Source organism: Pristis pectinata, chromosome 24, assembly GCF_009764475.1.
Source record: "Pristis pectinata isolate sPriPec2 chromosome 24, sPriPec2.1.pri, whole genome shotgun sequence".
Classification (NCBI taxonomy): domain Eukaryota; kingdom Metazoa; phylum Chordata; class Chondrichthyes; order Rhinopristiformes; family Pristidae; genus Pristis; species Pristis pectinata.
Genome location: NC_067428.1, coordinates 20106680 through 20131269, shown reverse-complemented (window position 1 = coordinate 20131269; position 24590 = coordinate 20106680). Strand labels below are relative to the sequence as shown.

The following is a 24590-nucleotide window of genomic DNA, read 5'->3' as shown; positions in this document are numbered from 1 at the left end:
GTGGGATAGAAGCTGTCCTTGAGCCTGGTGGGATGTGCCCTCAGACTCCTGTATCTTCTGCCTGATGGGAGAAGAGAGAATAACCCAGGTGGGTAGGGTCTTTAATTATGCTGGCTGCTTCACCAAGGCAGCGAAAGGTATAGACAGAGTCCATGGAGGGGAGGCTGGTTTCCATGACGCGCTGGGCTATGTCCACAACTCTCTGCAGTTTCTTGCGGTTCTGGGCAGAGCAGTTGCTGTACCAAGCCGTGATGCATCCAGATAGGATACTTTCTATGGTGCATTGATAAAAATTGGAGAGTGTCAAAGGGGACATGACAAATTTCTTTAGCCTCCTGAGGAAGTTGAGGTGCTGGTGAGCTTTCTTGGCTGTGACGTCTACATGGTTGGACCAGGACAGGCTATTGGTGATGTTCATTCCTAGGAACTTGAAGCTCTCAAGCCTCTCGACCTCAGCACCATTGATCTAGACAGGTGCATGTACACTGCCCCCTTTCCTGATGTCAATGACCAGCTCTTTTGTTTTGCTGACATTGAAGGAAAGGTTGTTGTCATGGCACCATGTCACTCAGCTCTCTATCTCCTTCCTGTACTCTGACTTATCGTTATTTGAGATACGACCTACTACAGTGGTATCATCTGCAAACTTGTAGATGGAGGTAAGGCAGAGCATGTAAAGAGCACGTTAGAGCATGTAAATAGTTAGAGCATGTAAAGAGTGCCACAAGGTGGGGTGAACCTTCTTCGACAACTGAGTGGTTTTCTGAGACATTTTAGAAGGCAGAAAAGAGACAACCACATTGCTGTGGTCTGGAGTCACATATAAAACCATAGTTTCCTTCCCTGAAGGACATTAAGGAACCTACTGTCAAGGGTTCTTTGGAAGTGCAGGTTAAAGTTGTTGCAGTGGGAGGTTACTCCTGGGAGGATGGTTGGTTTGCCAGAACATTAAGCATGATTCTGCTGCTCTTCTTGGAAACATTGGCATGCAATCACTTCCAAAGAATAGTGTCTCTGACAGTGCAGCACCTCTTCAATACTGTACCGGACGATCAGTCTGGATTTTTACCTTTCAGCTACTGGAACGGACCTTGAACCCACAACTTTTTAAGTCAGAGGCGAGTGTGCGATTGACTGCACATAATGGATTAGCACATTGCCTGATATTTATCACCTTCCAGTTTAAGCCTCCTCTACAAGTGGAAGGTGAGCTTTTCCTAATACTAGTGTGTGTGTGTGTGTGTGTGTGTGTGTGTGTGTGTGTGTGTGTGTGTGTGTGTGTGTGTGTGTGTGTGTGTGTGTGTGTGTGTGTGAGAGAGAGAGAGAGAGAGAGGGTATGTATGTGATTGTGAAGGAATGTGAGTATGTGGGTTGTGCGTGATGCAAGAATATGAGTGCATGTGAGTGAGAAAGTTAATATGCAAGATATGCATTTGTGTGTGTGTCTGTGTGTGCGTATGTGTGCATGTGTGTGCATATATGTCTGTCTATGTGTGCATGTGTGTGTGCAAGTGTGTCTGCATCTGCATGTGTGTGTGTGTAAGTGTATGTGTGTGTGTGTCTGTGTGCGCAGGTGAGTCTGCATCTGCATGTCTGTGTGTGTGTCTGCATGTGTGTGTCAGTGTGTGTGTATGTGTCTGTGCGTGTGTGTGTGTGTGCACGAGAGAGAGAGGGTATTATGTGATTGTGAAAGAATGTGAGTATGTGGGTTGTGCGTGAATGCAAGAATATGAGTGCATGTGAGTGAGAAAGTTAATATGCAAGATATGCGTGTGTGTTTGTGTTTGTGTGTCTGTGTGTGTGCGTATGTGTCTGTGTGTGCAGGTGTGTGTGCGCCTCTGTGTGCAAATGTGTGTGTCTGTGTGTGCAAGTGTGTCTGCATGTGTGTGTGTGTGTGTGTGTGTGTGTGTCTGCATGTGTGTGTGTGTGTGTGTTGTGTGTGTGTGTCTGCATGTGTCTGTGTGTGTGTGTGTGCGCGTGCACGTGTCTGTACTGGAAATGTGTGAGGCCATTCCTTGCTGGTACAAAAGGAAATGTTTTCCACTCCTCTGCATGGAAAGAGGACCAAACGATATCACTGTTGTTTCTCGTTAACAGTGAGGGAGGTGGGTTCCTTCAGAGCTTGGTGTCAATACACTGGGGCTGCTTGGCCTCACATTGCACTGCCTCTTCCCAGGGAGGCTGTGAAGGCTGGAGTGGGGGTGGGGGGGGGGGGGGTGGTTGTGGGGATGCAGCCAGGATGGTGAAGGAAACCCAATTAACAAAGAATAATCCCTGACCCGCGAAGACTCGCCCAGCAAGCCCTAACAAATTTTCAGAACAACAGCCAGTTTTTTCAGCAGAGGAAAGGGAAACATAAAAGATAAGCCTGAATCCGCAGTGTGCCAATTAACACTACAGCTCTCCCTGACACCTCCCTTCCTTTCCTTTCAAAACCTACAACAGCAGTGGGGCTTGGGTTAAATCCAGATGGCTGTGAAGAATTATTAATCCCCCCTTTTTCGTGGTAATGTGTTTACAGTTCAGTGAATGTTCAAAAGCTAGTAGGAAATTCAGACAGTTTCCAGCGAGGACAAACAAGGGACTGCAGATGCTGGAATCTGGAGCAAAAAATAAACTGCTAGAAGAACTCAGTGGGTCAAGCAGCAAATGTGGAGGCAAAGGGATGGTCAACATTTCGGGCGAGACCCTGCATCAGGACCCGAAACGTCGACCATCCACTTGCCTCCACAGATGCTGCCTGACCCGCTGAGTTCTTCCAGCAATGTTAAATTTTTAGTTTCCAGAGAACATTGTGATGGATGCTTGACTAACTATGACTGATCTTAGTGTTTTATTTTAAAGTGATAAAATGCTCATCGAATAACTTTTAGGTTTCAACATATGTTTAATACGTGTGTTAAATTTGTGAACTTGTATTTAGAGGAAAATTTAAGTCCAATCTTGCATTGAGGGTGGCAGGCACAGTAGTGTAGCGGTTAGCATAACACTATTACAGCGCCAGCGACCCGGGTTCAATTCCCACCGCTGTCTGTAAGGAGTTTGTATGTTCTCCCTGTGAATACTTGGGTTTCTTCCGGGTGCTCTGATTTCCTCCCACATTCCAAAGACGTACGGGTTAGGAAGTTGTGGGCATGCTATGTTGGCACCGGAAGCAAAGCGACACTTGTGGACTGCCCCCAAACACTCTACGCAAAGATGCATTTCACTGTGTGTTTCGATGTACATGTGACTAGTAAAGATATCCTATCTTATGTATCTAATTTATGTAGTTCACATAAAGAAATCTGAATTCTTTCTAATAAGAGCTAGTATCAGTAATGTTCACAATGAGACTATTGTATTGTCATAAAAACCCATGTGGTTCAGTAATGTCCCTTTGGGAAGAAAATCTGTTCTCTTTACCTCGTCTTTCTATCTTCTTTGGCGTCCTCTTGGAATCGAGAATGATTTGCTCCCACTCTGTTCGTTTTGAAGATGCTGACGACCCCATGTGGGAATCACAGACTCTGCCACAGATGGGGCAGGAGGTAGCTGATGAGGGGGGCAGGTGGGTTTGTGAGGTGGCTGGGCCTCAGTGAATGGACTTAGGATCCTCAGTGCCATCCCAAATGCTCCTTCTCCATTTTGAATGGTCATGGAGCAGGGGTTCCCAGGATTCAGTGGGGTTGTTTCACTTTCTCAAGGATCTTTGAGAACATGCTTGAATCTTTTCCACTGCCTTTGCTCGGCCTGACAAAATGCAACTCCAGACCCACAATAATGGTTGACAGCTGCCTCCTTAATTCAGGGGCAACAGAGAATCGACAAAAAAGTGCAGGCATAACCGGTGCCAACCACCCCTGTGGATAAATAAAACAAGAACATATTTCTATGAATTAAGAAGGACTTGCATTTCTATAGTACCTTTTACATCTTCACTGAATTCCAAAATGCTTTACAACTAATGGAGTTCCTTTGAGGTGAAGTCACTGTTGTAATGTTGGAAATGCTCCATCGAATTTATGCATAGCAAACTCTCAGAGAGACAGCAACATGATAATAAGTGGATAATCTGTTCTAGTGATGTTAATTAAGGAATAATTATTGACTGGAACACTGGGTTCTTCCAAATAGTGTCTCCTTAATGATCTCCTTCCATAACAATTCTACAATGCTTGATTTCCACTTGAGAGTGAACAGAAGTTCAAAAAACTCATCCTTGATCACAAGCTGTGGACTTGGAAGGAGTGTGCTACCTGCCTGCTTGCCTTGTCAGTCACCTCCTGCGCCGTCTTATGGCAGAGGTTGCAAGTCCCATATTGAGCTAATCAGCCATCTCAAAACCTCTTGTTTCCAAAATTCTGTTGATTTCTGCTTTAGAACAGTGATATGCTTTAAAAAGTCTTTGTTTGGATCATTTGGTTGAGAGAGGCACTGACCCCAAAGGATTGCTCAAGAAGAAGTTATTCTGTAGACAGAAAGTCCTCACCTATATTCAGACAGCTTGTTCACCAGGCAGGCATTGACCACGTTCAGGAGCCCTGCCTGAGAGAAATGTGCAGAAAGTCCTGCAGCTGGTTCTGCTCACTACAACCCTGAGAATAGAAATGATAACATGCTTAAACTTCCACAGCATTAGTGGTTGAATAACCTCCTGCTTATCACTGTGAAGGTGTTGAGCACCTGGCTGAGGAGCCTAGAAGGACACGTATATCTCAGGAGAAGGATTGGAAATTTGCCACTGAGCCAAGGAGAAATTTCTTTATGCAGAGGGTTGTGAATCATTGGAATTCTCTAACTCAGAAAGTGTGGATGCTTCATTATAGACTGCAGTTAAGGCTGATATAGATTAACTAACTGATCAATATTTGGGCTTTAAGCAAATCACAGGTTGTGTATATGAGTGAGGATGTGTGTGTGAGAGAATGTGAGGTAGTGTGAGATAATGTGAGTTTGATTATGATTGAGTGTGTTTAATTGTGTGTGTTTAAGTGTGTGTGTGTGCAAGTCTGTGTGTGTGCAAGATGGTGTGAATGTGTGTTTAATTGTGACTGCAGGTGTGCTTGAGCATGTGTAAGTGACCATGAAGGAACATGAGTGTCTGTGTGAGTGTGAGAGAATGTGAGTGTGCACAATTGTGAGTTGTGTTTGGGTACAGGTATGTAAATGTGAATGTAAATGTGAGTGTGTGAGAAAGCAGAGGCCCAGCCCTGATCTCAATGAAAGGCAGAGCAGTTTGGGGGTCTTTTTACTTGTTTCTGTCTCTATTCCACTGTTCTCTTCTTCGTATGGGTTAAGAGGGCAAAGCTGTTCAGACAAAATCTCCAGGATTCTGAGCACTAACGTATTGAGGAAAGAAAAAGTAACATTTATATTTCTCCTTTATACTATCTCTCAGTGCATTGTGAGTTCCCTTTAAAATTAGGCATATATGTAAAACACTATTTTATGCACAGCATCATCCAACAAACAGCAATGAAGTGGTCTGAAGTATCAGTGCTGACCAGCCTTAAATCCTGAAGTGCAGACTGCAGCTCTGAGACACGTGCTTTAGTTAGTTGGCCAAGCTGGGCACAAACACCTGGAGAGGGGTGGGTGCCAGGTGACATATGAGTGGGTGTTCAAAATACCGAAATAACCTGAATAATTCACTGGGAATGTGAGAATCAACAACCCTTATCTAAAACCAGTTATGGGAAGAATATTCCCTTAATATAGAATTGGCAAAGGAGGAGACAGAAGAGAAGGTTTTAACCCAGCAAGTTCTTATGATCTGGTATTATTGCAATGAAATGTGATTCTTCAGCAACCTTCAAAATGCAATTGGATGAAAACTTGAAGGGAAAATAAATTGCAGGGCTATGGAGAAAGCGCAGAAGAGTGGGCATAATTGGATAGCTCTCTCTCTCTCAGAGCCAGGACAGGGCTGAAGCCTGCTGAGAAACTATATATGATGCTCTGACTGCAATGCCTTAGCAGAATGGGAGTTTTGTCTCAAACCTATTCATTCATGGGATGTAGCCATCACTGGCAATGCCATAAGTAGAGGAGGAAGTTAAAAGTCAAACACCTTTGAGTGCCTGGAGTCACATACAGGCTATACAAGGTAAGAACAGATTTCCTTCCCTGAAACACTTAAGTGCACCAGATGGTCTTTTTACAACAATCTGGTAAATTCATGGTTAATGAGAATGGCTTTTGTTAAAGTTCTAGATTTTATTTAATTACTTGAAGTTAAATTTCCTAGGTGCCATAGTGGGATCCAAACTCATGTCTCTGGATCAATGGTTCCCAGTCCCGATGTTGTGGGGATTAACTGCAATTGTGGCATTGCACCCAAGTTTCTGTCAGATAGAGGATGTGCAATGGTTTGCATTAAGAATTAGGCCCAGTAGACTAGAAAGGGATCTCTCGATCCAAGCTAGGTTTCACCTGGGTCAATTATTTCTTCTTACCAACTGTTTGCCCCCACTTTTCGATCAACCTTCAGGCTGCACAGGCCTGGGCACAACTCTGCTCAATATGGTCTCTGCAAACGTAACAGCTTCTGGCATAAACTTGGCTCGCGTGCGAGGGGGGTCATGACCTTTTCACGTTATCAGTGTAGAAGTGATGGTGGAGAGTTCATTTTCACAGACTTTAATGAGCTGAAGTGAGGAACTCAGCAGAAGGAACACTGCAGAGGCGAAATAAAGAGAATACCCGATGTGTTACAAATCATTCACAGGCTCGTTGGAGTCTATTTTCATGGTTATAACTCATTATGCATGTAGACAATAACAACAGGGTGAACTGAAGGTCACTGAATCCTTATTCTCCCTCATTGTTAAAGAGTTCTAAGAAGAGCACTTCTATTTCATTCCAAAATACAAGTGATTCAATCTCAGTAAGCAACCTCGTTAGTTGGATATGTTTTCTTCTTGATTTTATTTATCAGAAATATTCTCTGAAACAATTACATAGATTATACATAACACTGGTTTCATGCCTTCAGCTGCCAGTTCTCTAAACTCGGAATTTTTCTGTCTTTACCTATTCACCTCCCTGCCCACTGCTTCTCCTTAAAATTTCTAATACCTTCAGTGTAGCGTGTCAAATTTGGTTTGATAATGCTCCTATGGAGCATCTTGGCAGGTTTTGCTGCATTAAAGGCACTAAATAAGTTGTTGTTCTTGTTGTAGTTTAATGTAGAGAAAGGTCATTGGGGCTAAACTGGTCCATGCTGGTTTTTATTCTGCACACAAGCATCCTCTCACCCTTCTTGATCTTGCCTATCAGAATATCCTTCTGTTCCTTTCTACCTTATATCTAGCTTTTCCTTAAACTTATCTATATTAAATGATTCAAATAATTTGTGTGTAGCATGCCCCACATTCCAGTCACTCTCTGAGTAAAGACCTTTCTCCCAAATGTGCTGTTAGATATGTGCAGTAATTCCCCTCGGTTTGAAGATCCTCATAAATGGAAGCATCTTTGCCATGTCTGCACCTTTCACAATGATGAAGATCTCCATCAGGTCACCCCTCGGCATTCTGTACTTTATGGAACCCCAGACAATCACGCATGAAAAGTAAGCAAATTCTTGCTTGTTTCTCTCTTGCTTCCTTGCTGCATATCATTTGAATGGGGAGCATCAACTGACTCAACAAACGATCTGCTGGAGGAACTCGGCAAGTCAAACAGCATCTGTGGTGGGAAAGGAATTGTCGACCTGTTGGGTCAAAAACCAGCATCAGGACTCCAGCAGATTGTTTGTTGCTCCAGACTGCAGCAACTGCAGTGTCTTGTGTCAGCATCAACTGACTATTTGGCCAAGAAAGTCTTCACTTCTCTTCTCCAAACTTGGCATCTGCATGTTGGAATTACCAGCAAAGAGTGAGAATGGGGAGACCAGGCTGATATTGACTCTCATCTGGATCTTCACGTTGTTGTAGTGAACTGGTTTAAGTCTAGGTCAGGACTATAACCCTCTTCTGTGTGCCAAAAGAATTGAGACAACTTGTTTAAAGGTATCTCACAGTCTTGTGTTATATTGGCACTGGTGTCACCAGGGATGAGTAGCATTTAGTTATTCATTGCGATTATAGAAATAAGCAGCAGGGTTTATTTTTAGAAGCTTATGGGAGTGAGGCATTTACTGCAAATTGATGAATAAATTTGTCCAGGCTGGAGTTGTTTGCTTTGTAACCAAGGAGACTGAAGGGAAATTTAAATGAAGTGTGTAAAGTTATCAGAGGCATAGGCAGAGTAACAGAAAGGACCTGCTTCCACTTGACTAGGGGCGTAGATTCATTAATTAATATGTTAATTAACAGGAGGATTAATAAAGAGTTGAGGAGAAATGTCTTACCCAACGAATAGGGCAATGGAGGCAAAAACCTCCAGCATCTTTAAAAAGTATTGGGATGAGCACTTGAAGAGCTATAACCTGCAAAGCTGGGAAGTGGGTTTAACCTTAGTTGGCATGTTAGGCCAAATGGCCTCCTATTGTGACATAAATTTATACAATTCCATGAAATTCCTTACAACTCTATGCCTGGTAAAAGTACTTCCACCTCCCCTCAACTCTGCTTCCATTCACCAGGAACTTGATCTCAACCAGAATTCTATGTCCGTGCTCTACTTCATTTCAAGTCCCTTACACTCAGGACCCCTGTGGTTGTTTGCCTACCTTGGCTCACAATTCACCAACTCAGATTGAAGATGCTCATCTTTCAAGTCCCTTTTTGGCCACATCACTAATTCTACAATGTAAACTCACTCAGTTTTGACATTGAGTGGATCACCAGCATCGTCTGCTCCACCAATGGTCATCATGCTTTCAGATGCCCAGGCCCTAAGCTCTAGCCAAATCTCTCCACCCTCTGTCCATCTCTAAGAATCTCCTTAAAACCTATTTCCTTTTCTCCTTCAGCTCAATACAGTTTTTTGTTGATAACAATGCCATGAAGCATCTTGGGAGATTTCACAATGGTTAAAAAGGATTCATAAATGCAAAATGTTGTTGTTATGTCCAACTGAGGTCCTCAGATGTTCATGGCCTGTAGTGTTTCTCATGGTCAGCTCTCATTGCGTCTTTCCAACGTAGAATACTCCCTTGGAAAAGGTACACCAGTGCAGATACCTGGCTGTACCACATGTCAGTCGCACTTGGAGATGGCAAACTCTTCACTCTTGTGAAAGCAACTAGAAGGAAGCTAATTGTGAGTAAATATCTTCAAACAAGAAAAATGAGCATCTTTATTTAATAGAGTCCAGGGGTAAAATTACAGTAGGAAAGTGGGTCATTGAATGACCTACGCTGGGTGCACTTAATGTTCACTTGGATCAAATGAGAAATGGAAATGCATTTTGCATTTAATCAGACTTCAAAGCACAGGATGGAAGCACAAAGTCCAGTTCATTTCCTTTTTCATACATTGTCTGTTTTTCCCATTAAATACCACATTTGCTGAGCGACCACTTTTGAGCTGATACTCCAAGAGCAATTCTGCCAAGCCAGCTGAGCAGAATGCTTTAACCCTTTGCTTCCGCAGATACTCACTTGCAGGAAGTGATGAGGTCCAAGTGTAATGAAGCTAGGGTACGGTACTGGGAAGGAAACAGCATCGGAGAGTCCATCACTGTCTGTCTCAAACAAAAATAATAGGTTGGATAGTCAAATATCTTCTCACATAGAGTAGTGAATCTCTGGAATTCCCCACCCACAGAGTTGTGGAGACTAGCTTATTAGAAGTATTTAAAGTGGAAGTAGATACATTTTTGAAAGATCAAGGGACTGGGGCTGTGGAGATCTGACACAGAAGAGTACTTGAGGCCTGGGGTAGATCTCAGCCACTTCCTCCGGTAGCTCATTCCATTTAACCACTCTCTGTGTGAAAGACTTGCCTCTCAGATCTCTTGTGTCTCGCCAATATTAATTGTAAGCCATGGTCATATTGAGTGGCTGGGCAGGTGTGAGGGGCCTGGTGACCTACTCCTGTTCCTATTTTCTTATGGAGACACAAGAGAGTGCAGATGCTGGAACCCGGAGCAACAAACAATCTGCTGGAGGAACTCAAGTGGGTTGAGCAGCATCTGTGGGGGGAGAGGAATTGTGGATGTTTCAGGTTGAAACCCTGCATCAGGACCCTATTTTCTAGTGTTCCTGTGCCTAATGTCAGATAGCTGGAGTGGGGAGCACCATTTCCATGGAAAGTATCTGATAACTGAATAAAAGCCCATGAACCATCCTTATAAAGGACAGGCGTCCAACAGAGAGACCCTTAACCTGTCCAGGAACCCTGAATAAGGGAAGTTTGAACATGTTGAATGCTCTTTTAGCCCTGAATTGACAGTGTCTATACCTACTGAGAAGGCTGGTGATTTGGGCCCCACTACAGAGACTTGAGTACAAAATCTAGGCCGACTCTCTATGCACTGAGGGAGTGCTACAGTGGCATTGATGTAAATTTTGTCAAACTCTTCAGATGGATCCCGAAGGACCATTCTGGCAAAGGGCAATGGAATTCTCCCTTGTCACAGAGTCATAGAGTTGTACAGCACAGAAGGGGGCCCATCAGCCCAACTCATCCAAACCGGCTGTGATGTCTATCTATGCTGTTCCAATTTACCCATGTCAGGCCAGGATGCGTCCACTCCTTTCTTATCCAAGTACCTGTCCAAATGTGTTTTGAACACCGTAATTATGTCTGCCTCAACCGCTTCCACAGGTAGCTCATTCCTTTTAACCACCACCCTCTGTGTGGAAAAAGTTGCCCCTCTGATCTCTTGTGTCCTGCCAATATTCATTGTTAAGCCAATGCGATTAAAACAAACATGGGTCATAACCATCATTTTTGCGGGACCAAATTGTCTGCCATTTTCATGAATTCTTTAAGAAATGGTGTGACTTCAGTTCACTCCTCCGGGGCACAGCTTGAGTCAGCTCAGCACTGAAGGGGTTAACCCTCTCATAAGGCCCGAGAGCTGTACATGGTTGACCCTTCTGGTGTATGCTTGCCTGGCTGCATCTCAGTGCCTAGTAAGACCCAGTTACAACCCTTGCCAGTGTCACAGAGATTTTGCCGTGTTGGAGGAAGACGATAGACAAACAGGGGTCAAGAGTTCACAGTAGTGTCTGTCAGACACAGTAGATTAAAAAAGTGAGTTTAATTAATAGGTAATGGGCCTGTGGAGCAGGACAAAACCCCATCAATGCAATCGCTGTTTACTAGAATCAAAAAGGGTTGCTAATCATCCAGGATATAACTGGGGAGCCCACACTGGACAAAATTACAGAGGTTGATTAACTTCAGGACACTGTCATGAGCAAGTCTGGAAGGAAAAGGATGGTGGACGGGAGACTACCTTACTATTTCTATCCTGCTTGAACTAGAGAAGTAAAAATTGCTCTGACCAACCGTCAAGAATCAACCAATGAGGAAATGGGGCAGTGTGAGGAGGATGTGTTGAGTGACCAATAGTGGGTGTATGAGGGTGGTGGGGGAAGGCAGGAAGTATGTGAAGCAACCTCCAGTGATCTGTGCAGCCAATACTAGCAATTGTAAAGCCCCTAATATGCATGTGATTAAGGCTATCGTGTTTGGGGTTAAGAACTATCACCCCCACGTACAAAGCAACAGAAGAATAACATTTAAGCAGAGGGATTAGAAGGGAAATGGGAGTTATTTTTTCATACAGGTCGGATGGGTGTCTGAAAGTCACTGCCTGAAAAGATGATCAGCAAACTGTTACAAGCCTAGCTGAATATTTGATCTGCTGTATCCTTCTACAGGTCCAACCCAGTTTAAGAACGCCTGAATTATGTACAACTCATACATATGAATGAGCGTTTGGGAGACCAGCAGGATGGATTTTCCGGCTGCTGTTGGACTGTAGGCATCTTCTGCTGTGTGGGAACTCATTCCTCACTTGCATTTCTGGTTTGTGAACTGCTTGGGTTACCAATAGTTCACAAGAACAGAACCAAGTCATAACCTGGGGAGGACCCGTCCAAGAGGGCAATGTAATTTAGTCTCAATAGCTCTTTGTACATGGATATAAATGATGGGCTGAATGGCCTCCAATGTGCCATAAATTTCATTGAACCAAAAATATTATAGCACAGAACGAGACCATTCATCCCATTATATCCAAGTCCAGGTCCTCCCCAGGTTAAGACAGGGTTCCATTCCTGAGATCATAACACAAACAATTCATAAGTTGGAAATGGACAGTTCAGCTGGCCTTACTGATTCAGTGAGTGAGCCAGTGAGTCTGCTGTGTGCTCTCAGCTCTGTTCGGCTCGGCTGTTGCGGCTCGGTGGGGGAGAGAAGGCGTGTGGAAGTGCCCCATTGCCATCTGGCGGAAGATGCCTGCAGCCCCACATTAGCCGGCAAATCCATTCCGCTGGTCTGCTTGTTCATGTGTATGGGTCGTCCATAAGTCAGGCGTTTGTAACCCTGGGAGGACCTGTACTTCTTGATCTTATATCTCTTTCAAATCTCCCCTCGATCTTCTTTGCTCTAAGAAGAACAATTCCAGTTTCTGTGGTCTAACCTTGGAGCTGAAATCCTTCTTCCCTGGAAACATTTGAGTAAGTCTCCTCACCTTCATCAGGAATTTCACATGCTCCCTAAAGTGTGGTGACCAGCACTGGATGAAATACCATAGTTGTGGTTTAACCTGTGTTGTGTTCAGGTTCAGCATAACTTCCCTGATCTTGTACTCTGTCTCTGAGTGTGATGTCCGCATTTGCATTTGACTTGCAAACTGCTCCCGTGACGAGCCCTGCCACATTCGACCATTTATACACATCTACACCCAGGTCCCTCATTGCTGGACATCCTTTAGATCAGCAGCATGAAGTCTATGTTGTTCTTCATTCTTTCTCCCAAAGTGTCAAAATGTCCATGATACTATGATTTAGCACAGTTCAAAGTGCTCCAATTCATCAATCATTTGCCTAACACTCTGGCAGTAAAATTGACAGACTTTCTGCATCACAAACAATAACGTTAATCTGCTTTATAAATTGGATTGATTGAGGGAGGAACGTTCGAGGTTCCTTTTCTGAATTTTTCCACTCACCCTGAACCAGATGGACCATCTCACCTCTGACATCGTTGCACTCCTGTGTAAGCCTGGGCCATCTGCCCACATTGTCCCACATTTGCATTTTATTTTTCATACATTCCGCCACAATCCTTTTATACGATGGATTAAATCCAAGTGCAGCAATGGAGTGGATATTTGGTTCACGCTGACATTTCCAACTAAATGCCGGAATTGTACTTACTGTCAACAATTTGCCAAATTCCTTGTAATTTTTTCCACTTCTTCTTTCCTGGAAGTCCTCGCGTTTTCCTTGATATGTTGTTTAATGATATCGGCTCCTGGTATTTCAAGAGTTTTGTATATCTCATAAATTTCTAAAATGTAAAATGCATGTTAACATTCTGTGCTTTGCTTTTAAAAATGTACCACTGGGTCTCCCACATTATCCTGTTCACCTGTAATGTATTACGTAGTGGGCCAGTGGCATCTAATCCCTTTCAGACTACAGTATAATTGTTAACTAGACAGAACTTTGGGCATGACAGGGCTTCTGGTAGGAAATTGGTTTACATTGCACCCATTGCTTGGCGCGAACTTGACATAGGCAAACAAAGGCAAATGTTGTGATTAGAAGCCACGCCGTGTGGGACCAGTACTAAATTTATTGGGCCCAGTTTGGAGGCATTTTTGGAGACCCACTTAAACAGGTATTGGGTGTCCTGTATATGTTAATCAGGGGCCTAACTCTTCAAAGGCCCCTACCTAAAATTGATCTCCAATGACCAAGGCAGGAGAGGCAGCTGGTCTTCCTGGGTTGTACAGCAGCTGTTCTGGCCTGAATAAAACTGGCCAACACAAGGTACCTTAAAAATAAGCCATATATTTTTATACTGTGACTTGGAACTTCAGGGGGGCAGCAGTTTTCCTCCTGGATCCACAGAATCCTGAGTTCCTATTGTTATTCCATCCTTGCACAGAACCCACACATCACCCATTCCACTTCTGCCCACTCTATGTCCTTCCTGCCCCCACTAACTCAAGACTACCGAATACTGAAAGGCCTGGATAGACTGGAGAGGATGTTTCCAGTAGTGGGAGAGTCTAGGACCCAGAGGGCACAGCCTCAGTATAAAAGGATGTCTCTTTAGAACAGAGATGAGGAGGAACTTCTTTAGCCAGAGGGTGGTGAATCTGTGGAATTCATTGCCACAGATGGCTGTGGAGGCCAAGTCATTGGGTATATCTAAAGAGGAGGTTGATAGGTTCTTGATTAGAAAGGGAGTCAAAGGTTACAGGGAGAAGGCAGGAGAATGGGGCTGAGAGGGAAAAATAAATCAGCTACGATCGAATGGTGAAAAAGACTCGACGGCCCGAATGGCCTAATTCTGCTCCTATGTCTTATGGTCTAAGACTTGCTGTTGGGCTACTCCTGGAGACGAAGATGAGCAAGTTTTCTGTGAAGTTATGTTAGGTACCAGCAGATAAATCATTTAAAATTAGGAAGGACAGGGCCCAGTTCTAGATCCGCCTCCAGTCACTCAGAAGGCTAACCAAGCAGATTGCACATTGCACTTATTTCATTGCCTTCGTGCCAAAACGGTGAACCACATTCTGTATCCCCACCCCCAACCTATCCTTGTTTAATGAGCAAACCTTGCAGATTAAGATCAGTCAGAGATTAAATGCTTTTCACTGCTCCAACAACAGTAGCATGTAAATTTATATGGTCTCTTTCATGCTGTAAAATGTCAAAAGGCATTTTATAGGAAAGTTATCTTACAAAATTTCTTATTGGCGTCATGAACCTGCCTCACCATTCAGTATTTTGTACTAATGTTTTGGTTTACACAGTGTTTTTATTTACTGTCTTGTATAATTTATGTATAATTTATGTTCGGTGTGTTGTCTGAATCTACATATCTGTGATGCTGCTGCAAGCAAGTTTTTCATTGTACCTGTACCACACATGTGCATACGACAAACTCAATTTGACTTGACTAAGGTCATGGCTGACCCAATATTAACTTCAATGTCACTTTTCCATTCACTCCTCATACCTGTTAGTTCCCTTGAAATTTAAATGTTGGTCTATTTCCTGCTCAAGTATATTCAATGATGTTGCCTCCATAGCTCACTGGGTTAGGGAATTCCAAGGATGCAGGAGTACCTGCTGAGGGATACACTGAAGGTCGGTGCAGCCACCGCAAAGGCTCTGTGGGGAAGGCCCGCAGTCTCAGGTCTGGCTGCCAATGGACACTGAGGGAGTGGGCCCTGTGTAACAGCCTCTGAAGTGCTTCACAGGTGTGTTGTTTAAGGAGAGATGTGACTGGTGTAGATGCATTATGCATTGATTGAACGGTAAAATGAATGTAGAGAAGGATGTATGCCCAGATACAGTATATTACGATAAAAGCATATTTTTGAAATAAATAAAAAATAAAGTGGATTTAAGCAGCATTATGTCTGGCAGAGGGAAAGGAGGGAAAGGACAGGGCAAAGGTAGCATCAAGTGGCACCAGAAGGTGCTTTGTGATAATGTGCAGGGCATCACCAAACCACGGCCATTTCCACCAGCTCCAGTGACCCAAGTTCAATCCAATGCTGTCTGTGTGGAGTTTGCATTCTCTCTAAGACCACTTGGGTTTCCTCCAAATGCTGCAGCTTCCTCTTACATTCCAAATACATGCAGGTTAGTAGGTTCATTGGTTATTGTAAATTGCCCCTAGTCAGTAGGTGATTGGTAGAATGTGGAGAGAGTTGATTGCAAAGTAGGGAGAATGAAAATTAAGATGAGTATAAATGTTTGATGGTCAGCGCAGACTTGATGGGCCACATGGCCTTTCTCCACGTTGTATGACTCTTAAGTATGTCAGATCTACCTCACCACCTCCTGATCCCACCAAACCATTTGTCTAATATGCAGGGGTCAAGTGGTTCTCAGGTCAGTAAGTGAATCTCAGTTCTGATCTACGAGGAGATCCATGAGGTGCTGAAGGGTTTCCTAGAGAATATGAATAGTTATGTGGGTTGACTACATCAAGTGTGCCAAGCATAAGATGGTCACCACTACCGAGGTGGTGTACACCCTGTAATGCCAGGGCCACACTGTCTCTGGATTCAGCAGTTGAAGAACTCCACCTTTTCTACTGGGCTAATAGCCCTGATATCAAGAAACATCATGTTCCCTAGCCAATTTCAATTAATTTAATTAAACAAATTCTGGAATTAAAAAAACAAATGCTATGAAAACTGCTGGACTGGAGTAAAACCCATTTGGTTAGAAGCCTGTTGCTTTAGCTCTGTATGTGACTCCATACCCCAGATACATGCTTGAATTGCATCCTACACTTTAAGAAGCCAAAGGCAATTAGAGACAGGCAATAAAAAGCAACCTTGCCAGTGATGACCAGCTTCCATGAATGAATATGTTTATTTATGAAGTTCCTCTCTAGCCTTTCAGACATACACTATTATGGTTACATATGTTACTGATTTTCTTCAGTAACAACAGTGAAGAAGGCTGGGAGACAAGTTGCGTTTCATGCCCTTTTAATTCCTATTCTGCTGCTGGCTTTCCTTAAACTTGGCAAGAAGTAGATATCAGAGATGCTTCAGTCAAGTGGTCATTCTGAGACCAGAAGTTACTTGCAGTGTGTTGGACCCTAGAGAGCACAAGAACCAAGTCTGCCCCGACGTCCAAGCGATGTGCACTTTCTTGGTGTATTCATCCCTAACTACTCCTGGGGGGGATAGTGGTTAGTTGTTACCCACCAACGGACTCCAGTGGACCCAGGCTCGAGCTGACAAAGCATCACCGCGGGTGCTTACTGACTCGATGTGGGGGACATTGTGGCTGGTGTCTGAAACCGATTTGTCACTGACTACGCCTACACAGTCTTGCATTTGATTTGGTCTTCCTGTGAGTGTTTCCATGTTGGCTGCTGAACAGGCACATCATTAAACATACTGGAAATACTTGAGGTGGTGCTTTGGGACCAGGATTATACGAGAGCAGGCACATGAGAAGTATGATGTGTTTTGCTCCAATAATAAAAGTGGTTTTACTCTGATTCTGTAGGCCTCATTTTTAACAAAATTAAATTTCTTAACATCCTTCTTTCCGCAATTTTGGAAACATAAGGAATAAGAGCGTTGGATGTGCATCCCGAGTCTGCTCTGCCACTTAGCAAGATCATGGTCAATCTGATCTTTGCCTCACCTCCACTTTTTCTACCTATTCCTCATAAGCTTTTAGTCCGCCAGAGTCAAAGGTCTGTCTGCATCACCCTTGACTCTTTCTTCTCAGCACTCTGGGAGAGAATTCCAAAGATTCATGACCTTTCAGAGGAGAAACAACTATTTTAAGTGGGATACTCCTTATTCTCCAACTCTAGGTTCCCTCATGAGGGGAATATCCTCTCAATATTTACTCTGTCAAGCCACCTCAAAATCTTACATGCTTCAATAAGAACGCTTCTCATTCTTCTAAGCATCAATGAGTATGGGCTAAGTGCCTGTGATGTTGCTGCTAGCAAGTTTTTCACTGTACTTGTGCCTCACCGTACTTGTGCACATGACAATAAACTCGATGTGGCCTCATGGGTTTAACCTTTCATCACAAGGTAATACAAATAACATAGTGAATAATCTCATTGAGTCATATGATACAGCATGGAAACAGGCCCTTCAGTCCACTGAGTCTGTACAGACCATCAAGGACCCCTTTACACTAATCCCATTTTATTGTCCTCTCATACACTTCAACTCTCTCCAGATTGTACCACTCAACCACATGCTAGGAGCAATTTACAGCAGCCAATTAACCTACCAACCTGAATGTATTTGGGATGTGGGAGCAAACAGGAACACTGCAGGGAAATCCACACAGTCACAGAGAGAATATGCAAACTCCACATGGACAGTACTGGATACTGAACCCAGGTCACAGGAACTGTGAGGCAGCAGCTCGACTAGCTATGCTACTGTGCCACCCTTCTCTAAAGTGCCTTCACTGCATGTAAATGGGTACTTGATGACCAGTGTGGATTCAGTGGGCTGGAGAGTCTTCTTCTTTGCTGTATGACTCTGTGGCCAACTGCATAATGCTCAGAGACCTGGCTCTATGTGAAATTAAAATAGAAATGCTGGAGATACTAAGCAGGCCCAGCCACATCTATGGAAAGAGGAACAGGGTTGAGGTTTCTTGTTGATGACCTTTCATCAGAGCTGGAAAAATGAGAAAGCAAGAGTTGCAGAGAGGGTGATGGGTGGAGAGAACAAAGGAAATGTCTGTGAGAAGGTGGAGAGCAAAATCATCCAGGTGATAAAAATACTGTTGGTGCTGATTAAGAGAGGGGGATGAAGGTTTCTTAATCATAGCTATCAGGAGGAGGTGTAAATAGAGGGGTATAAATGAGGGAAGTAGAGAGAGGAAAAGAAACAGTATTGGAACTGTAAGATACAGGACATAACAGCTACTTATAATCTGAAATAAAAGTGAATGCTGGAAGTGCTCAGCAGATCAGACAGCATCTATGGAGATGAAAAAACAGCATTAATATCACAGGGAGATGATGTTACATAAGAGCTGGCTCATTCTGGCACAAACTGGAAGGGCTGGTTATCTGAAATTGGGCAGCGTTACCCAACCACTTAGCCACAATGCACACTGGAAGGCATATTCATTTTCAAATACGAAAATATTTGGTGACATTAACATGGTGTGATACAATATTCCAGGACCCACAGAGAACACCTATAGCTTCTTTATTTTTAAATTCAGTTACAGGATGAGAGCAAGTCATTTATTGCCCATCCTTATTTGTCCGAGAGAAGATGTTTGCAGTTTTAAAGGAACATCAGGACCTGGAAAGTGCTTTGAAAGTAGAAGAACATGTTGAGAGGGTGAAGAGCAAAAATAAAATGGGATCCAAGGATTCATAAATAAAGGTATGGAGGGAAATTATATTGAACTTATATAAAACATTGATTAGGCTACAGCTGGAACATAGCATCTAATTCTGGTCACCACCCTCCAGGAAGGATGTGAAGGTCCTGGAGATCATGCAGAAAAGACTTACTAGTCGAGTTCCAGGAATGAGGGATTCTCCTTGTAAGGTTTTACTGGAGAAGTTGAAGCAAAGGTGATTGGAATAAGATTTGGTAGAGTAGTTCAGGATAATGGTGGGTTTCGGCAGAGTAAGTAGATAGAAGTTGTTCTCATTAATGAATGGGACCATGGATTTAATATTTTCAGCAAAAGAAACAAGAGGCATTGTGAGGATTTTTTAATGTAGAGGGTGGTCATGATCACTGCCTGTAAAGGTCTTGGAAATGTCCTCAGAAGGGAATTGATTAGGCACTTGGTAGAGAATAATTTACAGAGCTATGAAGAAACAGCAGGGGAAATGGGACTGATGGGTTTGCTCTACCAGGAGCCAGCACAGACAATGGGCTGAAAGCCCTCCTTCCCTGCAGAAGTAATTCTATGATTTTGAAACTGCATTTCTTGTGGTGAAGGCACTCCCACGAGTGGGGTTGGGCTGGGAAGTTGCAGGATTTTTGACCCTGACAGGGAAGGGGGTGTCGTTAAATGCCTGAACCAAAGATGGTGACATGCTTGGAAGGGGAGGAGGTGGCAGCATTGTTCCTGTGTTTCTGCTCCATCACTCAGTAGTTGTCAATGGCCCTTCCCTTTACTGCATGGCAGGCAGCTGCCGAAGAGTTAACAAAAAAAAAGAGGAAATATTTATTTTTAAAATAAACTCCAGACTGTTATAATATAAAGAATAACGAATGTTTGGCAGTGAGTTTCAATGTTAGTCATGTCAGCAACCTATTCACTTGAATTACTGCCTTGTAACACATTGCCAACCATCAATGTGTGTGTGTGTGTGTGTTTGTACCCTGACTGTGTTATGCCTCTATCTCCACGTGGTGAAGTTTATTTATTCCAGACCTGCCCCATCTGTTATGTCAGGAGTTCACTTTTCAACACAGTATCTGAATACACAGAGTTCTGGCCCAAAGTAAAGCCACACAAGGTCCCACATCCCTTCTGCTCCCTCCCCCTCCTTTCCAAGTTCACTTGGCACACCATCCTTTAATGTATTGACTTGCAAATTCCTCGTCCTGGTTTTCAAATCCCTCTGCTATTTTGTTACATCTTAAGAACAGAAGAAATATAAGCAGTATTAGGCCCCAAACCTGTCGCGCCTACTCCACCATTCTGCATAGCAACTGGTCTTGTGCCTCATTCTCTTTGTCCCCTGATCTCCAGAACCTTTGATTCTCCTGGTTTCCAAAAATCTATCAAGCTCACACATGAGGGATCCACAACTCTCTGGGGTAGGACTTTTCAAAGACTTACAACTTTCCTAAATGGCTGACTTCCTATTCTGAGACTCAACGGCCCTCCCCGTGCGCCTCCACCCCCACACTAGTTCTAAATTCTCCATCTTTAGGAAACAGCTTCTCAGCATCTACCCCGTGAATCCCCCTCGGAATGTGTGCTTCAATGAGATCATCTGTCACCTTTCCTAGAGACACATTTCTGCAGATGCTGGAATCTGGAGCAACAAACAATCAGCTGGAGGAACTCAGCGGGTTGAGCAGCATCTGTTGGGTGGGGGAAGGAACTGTCGGTGTTTTGGGTCAAAACCCTTCACCAGGACCCGAAATGTCGACAATTCCTTTCCCCCCACAGCTGCTGCTCGATCTCCTGAGTTCCTCCAGCAGCTTGTTTGTTGTTTCACCTTTCCTATTTTGTATAATCTTCTTCAGCTTCACTCCAGAATAATGTCCACCTCACCATTCCAACTGAATCTTCAGCCTCTGCACCACTTGTCTCATTGTCCTTTCCTTCAAGAAGTTTGTCCATGTGAATGAATACTCCATCTGGCACTCTTTATTCAGTCTCTTTCCATAATATTCTCATAGCCACTTTGTGGGATGATCCAAGATTGTTCTTCAGTGGGAAGAGGTTTATTATAAATCCCATTTGCAGCTACTGTGGTTGCATGTATAATTGTACAGCCATCAAGGGTTGTTTATCATTGTTGGGTGCGCACTCATCTAACCGTCTTAATATTTTGCAGATTTTCCTGGTGTCCTTGCTTCCTGTCTCTGTAGCCCCCTCCAGTCCAACAAATCTCCAAGATGACAGTGCTCCCCTAATTCCTAGGCCTTTTATGCATTTGTGATATCAATTGCTCACCACTTCTTAATTTATTTGTTCTTGGGAGGTGGCCATCTCTGGTAATGCTGGCATTTATTGCCCATCTTTAATCACCCCTGAACTGAGGAGTTGGTTAAGAATCAACTATATTAGGTCAGACCAAGTAAAGATGGCAGACTTCCTTCCTTGAAAGAACCAGAGAGGGTTGATCTGACAATCCAGTGATTTCATGGCTACCATTACAGAGGCCAATTTTAAAAATTTAATTACTTGAAGTTAAATTTCCATGCTGGATTTTGGACTCATGACTCTGAGCTTTTAGTTGGTTAGGTCCTAAGTTCTCAAATTCTCAGCCTAAACCTCTCCGTCTCTCTACCTTTTTCCCCTAATCTAAGGAAGTCCTTAAGTTCTACCTCACTGACCAAACGTTTGGCTCTCCGCTTTGATACCTCCGCATGTAGCTCAGTGTTAAACATGGAACGAAAACAGAAAATGCTGGGAACACTCAAAGGGTCTGCCAGCATTTCACGAAAGAGGAACAGTTAACATTCAAGGTTGAAGATCCTTTGTCAGTTCTGGATTTGAACTGATGAGGGGTCTTTGACCTGTAACATTAACCCTGTGTAGCATTTTGGTGTTGTTTCATTATCTTTAAGGTGTTTGTAAATTGAAGTTGTTGTGGTTGTTTCAGCTAATTGCTTCCTCCACCCCAGTGACTTAGTGGCATCCAACGAGGCATCTGGTCTTTGAGTGTTGACATCGCAAGCCGACAGTTGGCTCCTGGGCTATAGGTTGGAGAATTCAGAATTAAAAGTGCCATTGGTTATACTGATGCACAAGGCAGACTCCAAGAGTAAGGAGGCCTTTGAAAGAACCTGGAAAACTACACTGAGTTTTCATGCTAACAACAGGTCCTTTTCTGTGGAATATTTATTTCTTTTTTTTTAATTTGTTCTTTCCATCCGTGTATAACCTCGACACACTTGGGATTTTATGTGGTAAAGCTCAACAAATATGTCAACCTAACATTTTGAAATTATTGGAATGCTATTAATAAATTAAGTGAAAAATAAAGTTGTCTTATTTGCTCTTTAACAATCCAGCTGTAATAACATCCAGCGGACATTACACTTGGTCAGAAAAGTATTAATAAAGATGACATAGGTTCTGTGCCTCAGTTGCCTGCAATTGCAAAATCTCTTGCAGCTGGCTTCTATGGAAATGAAAGGGGCAACCGTAATTACCCCGGGTCTCCAGGATAGAAATTTGCCCTTGATTGCTGGTGCCAAAATAAAAATGAAATTTGAATTTCAGAAGCGGAGCAGAATGTACAGCCACCACTATGTTGCATTTTCTGTACTACAAGCAAGGGGCAAATTTCTCCCTTTCTGTACAAAACATTAGTTAGGCCACAGCCAGAATAATATGTCCAGTTTTGATCACCACACCTTACACAGGACATGCAGGCACAGTAGTGTAGCGGTTAGCATAATGCTTTACAGCGCCAGCGACCCAGGTTCAATTCCGGCCACTGTCTGTAAGGAGTATGTACGTTCTCCACGTGTCTGCATGGGTTTCCTCCAGGTGCTCCGGTTTCGTCCCACGTTCCAAAAGACGTACAGGTTAGGAATTTGTGGGCATGCTATGTTGGCGCCGGAAGCGTGGCGACACTTGCGGGCTGCCCCTAGAGCACTACGCAAAACATGCATTTCACTGTGTGTTTCGATGTATACGTGACTAATAAAGATAGCTTACCTTATGAAGGTTCTAGTGACTGTGCAGGTGACATTTACTAGATGACAGGTTTCAGTTCAGAGGTTAGTCTGGTGTAACTAAAACAGAAAGTACTAGAAACACTCAGCAGGTCAGGCAGCATCTGTGGAAAGAGAAACAGAAATAACATTTCAGGATGAAGGCCCTTCCTCCTGAAACCTTAACTCTGTTTCTCCTTCCACAGATGCTGCCTGACCTGCTGAGTCTAATGAAGGGACTTCACCCTGAAGTGTTAACTTTGCTTCTGTCCCCATAGATGTTGCCTGACCTGCCTAGTGTTTCGAGCATTTTCCTCAGGCTTTTGATTTTCTTGGATTGAGGAACTCTGGCTTGTTCTCTCAAGACCAAAGAGTGTTGAGAGGAGATTTGGTAGAGGTGGGCAAGATTGTGATGGGTAGATAGAAGAAAGCTGTTTCCATTATTGAATGATTCAAGATTCAAGGTTGGGAGGGCATGGAGTTAAAACTTTGTCCAAAAGACACAAAGGGGATTCGAAGAAAAAAAATTTAATCTGTGAGTATCCATGGTCTAGGATTCATCGCCTGTGTGGATGTTGGAAGCAGAATTAATCAGTGCTTTCAAAAAGGAATTGGATAGTCATTTGAGAATAGTTGCTGGCTGTGGGGAAAGTGCAGGGGAGTGGGTGTGTTGGGATTGCTCTGCTAGGAGCCAGTAAAGATATACAGCACAAGAACATGTCTTTCGGCTCTCCATGTCCAGCTTGACCATTGTACTTATCTATACGCCTTATTTACCTCTATTTAGTCCGTAGCCTTCTATATCTCGGCGATTCAAGTGCTTGTCTCAAGGCTTCTTAAACATAAAAGTACCTGCCTCCACCACCTCCTCAGACAGCATGTTCTATGTTCCAACCACCCCTCAAATCGCATCTAAACCTTCTACCTATTACCTTATACCTGTGCCTTCTTATTTTAGACACCCCACCAAGGGAAAAAATCTTTTCCTATTGACTATATCTATCCCTTCATAATTTTGTACACCTCTGTCAGGTCATCCCGCAGTGTCCTCCACTCCAAGGAAAACAAACCCAGCCTATCCAATCATCTACTGGCTCCTGTCTCACCACTCCCCCTCTCCTCTTTACAATGGCTATCTTCCCTCTTCACCCTCAATCCTGATACAGGATTTTGACCGAAAGGTCGACAATTCGTTTCCCCCCACAGATGCTGCCTGACCTGCTGAGTTCCTCCATCAGATTGTCTGTTGCTCCAGCCTATCCAATCTCTTCTTTTAACTGAAATCCTCCAGTCCAGGCAACATCCTGGCAAATATTCTTTGCACACTCTGCAGTGCAATCACATCCTTCCTCCAGTGTGGCGACCAGAACTGCATATAATACCCCAGGTGAATCTGAATCTTGTCTGAAGTGTATCCAAGTGCCCAATGATCAACCTTGCAGTGAGTATTCCCATGGATCTCCTACCTGGCCCAGTGTTGGTGAAGTTGATCCTAGAATTCCTACAACTGACAGCACCAAGAGCCAGAATCAACCCTCTCGTTCACCTAATCAAGCCATCAAAGAAGGAGATCCTCAGGAATGTGTTTCTTTTAAGTAAGTTGTCTGGGACCTCAATTTGCTTTAAAGGATTCTTGAGAAATT

At 43.5% G+C, this 24590-nt stretch overlaps 1 protein-coding gene across 3 annotated transcripts in view; it reads left to right on the top strand.

The window, feature by feature from the left end:
* Positions 1–24590, top strand: part of hsd11b1la (hydroxysteroid (11-beta) dehydrogenase 1-like a) — a 115503-nt gene that overhangs the window by 68070 nt on the left and 22843 nt on the right. The window contains exon 9 of one of the 3 annotated variants that reach the window (XM_052037943.1): positions 21888–22006. The exons of the other annotated variants lie outside the window; for them this stretch is intronic. Within the exon in view, the coding sequence (XP_051893903.1) occupies positions 21888–21917 (30 nt within the window). The 3' untranslated portion in view covers positions 21918–22006. Of the gene's footprint in view, positions 1–21887; positions 22007–24590 lie in introns of those variants that run through there. 3 annotated transcript variants of the gene reach the window in all.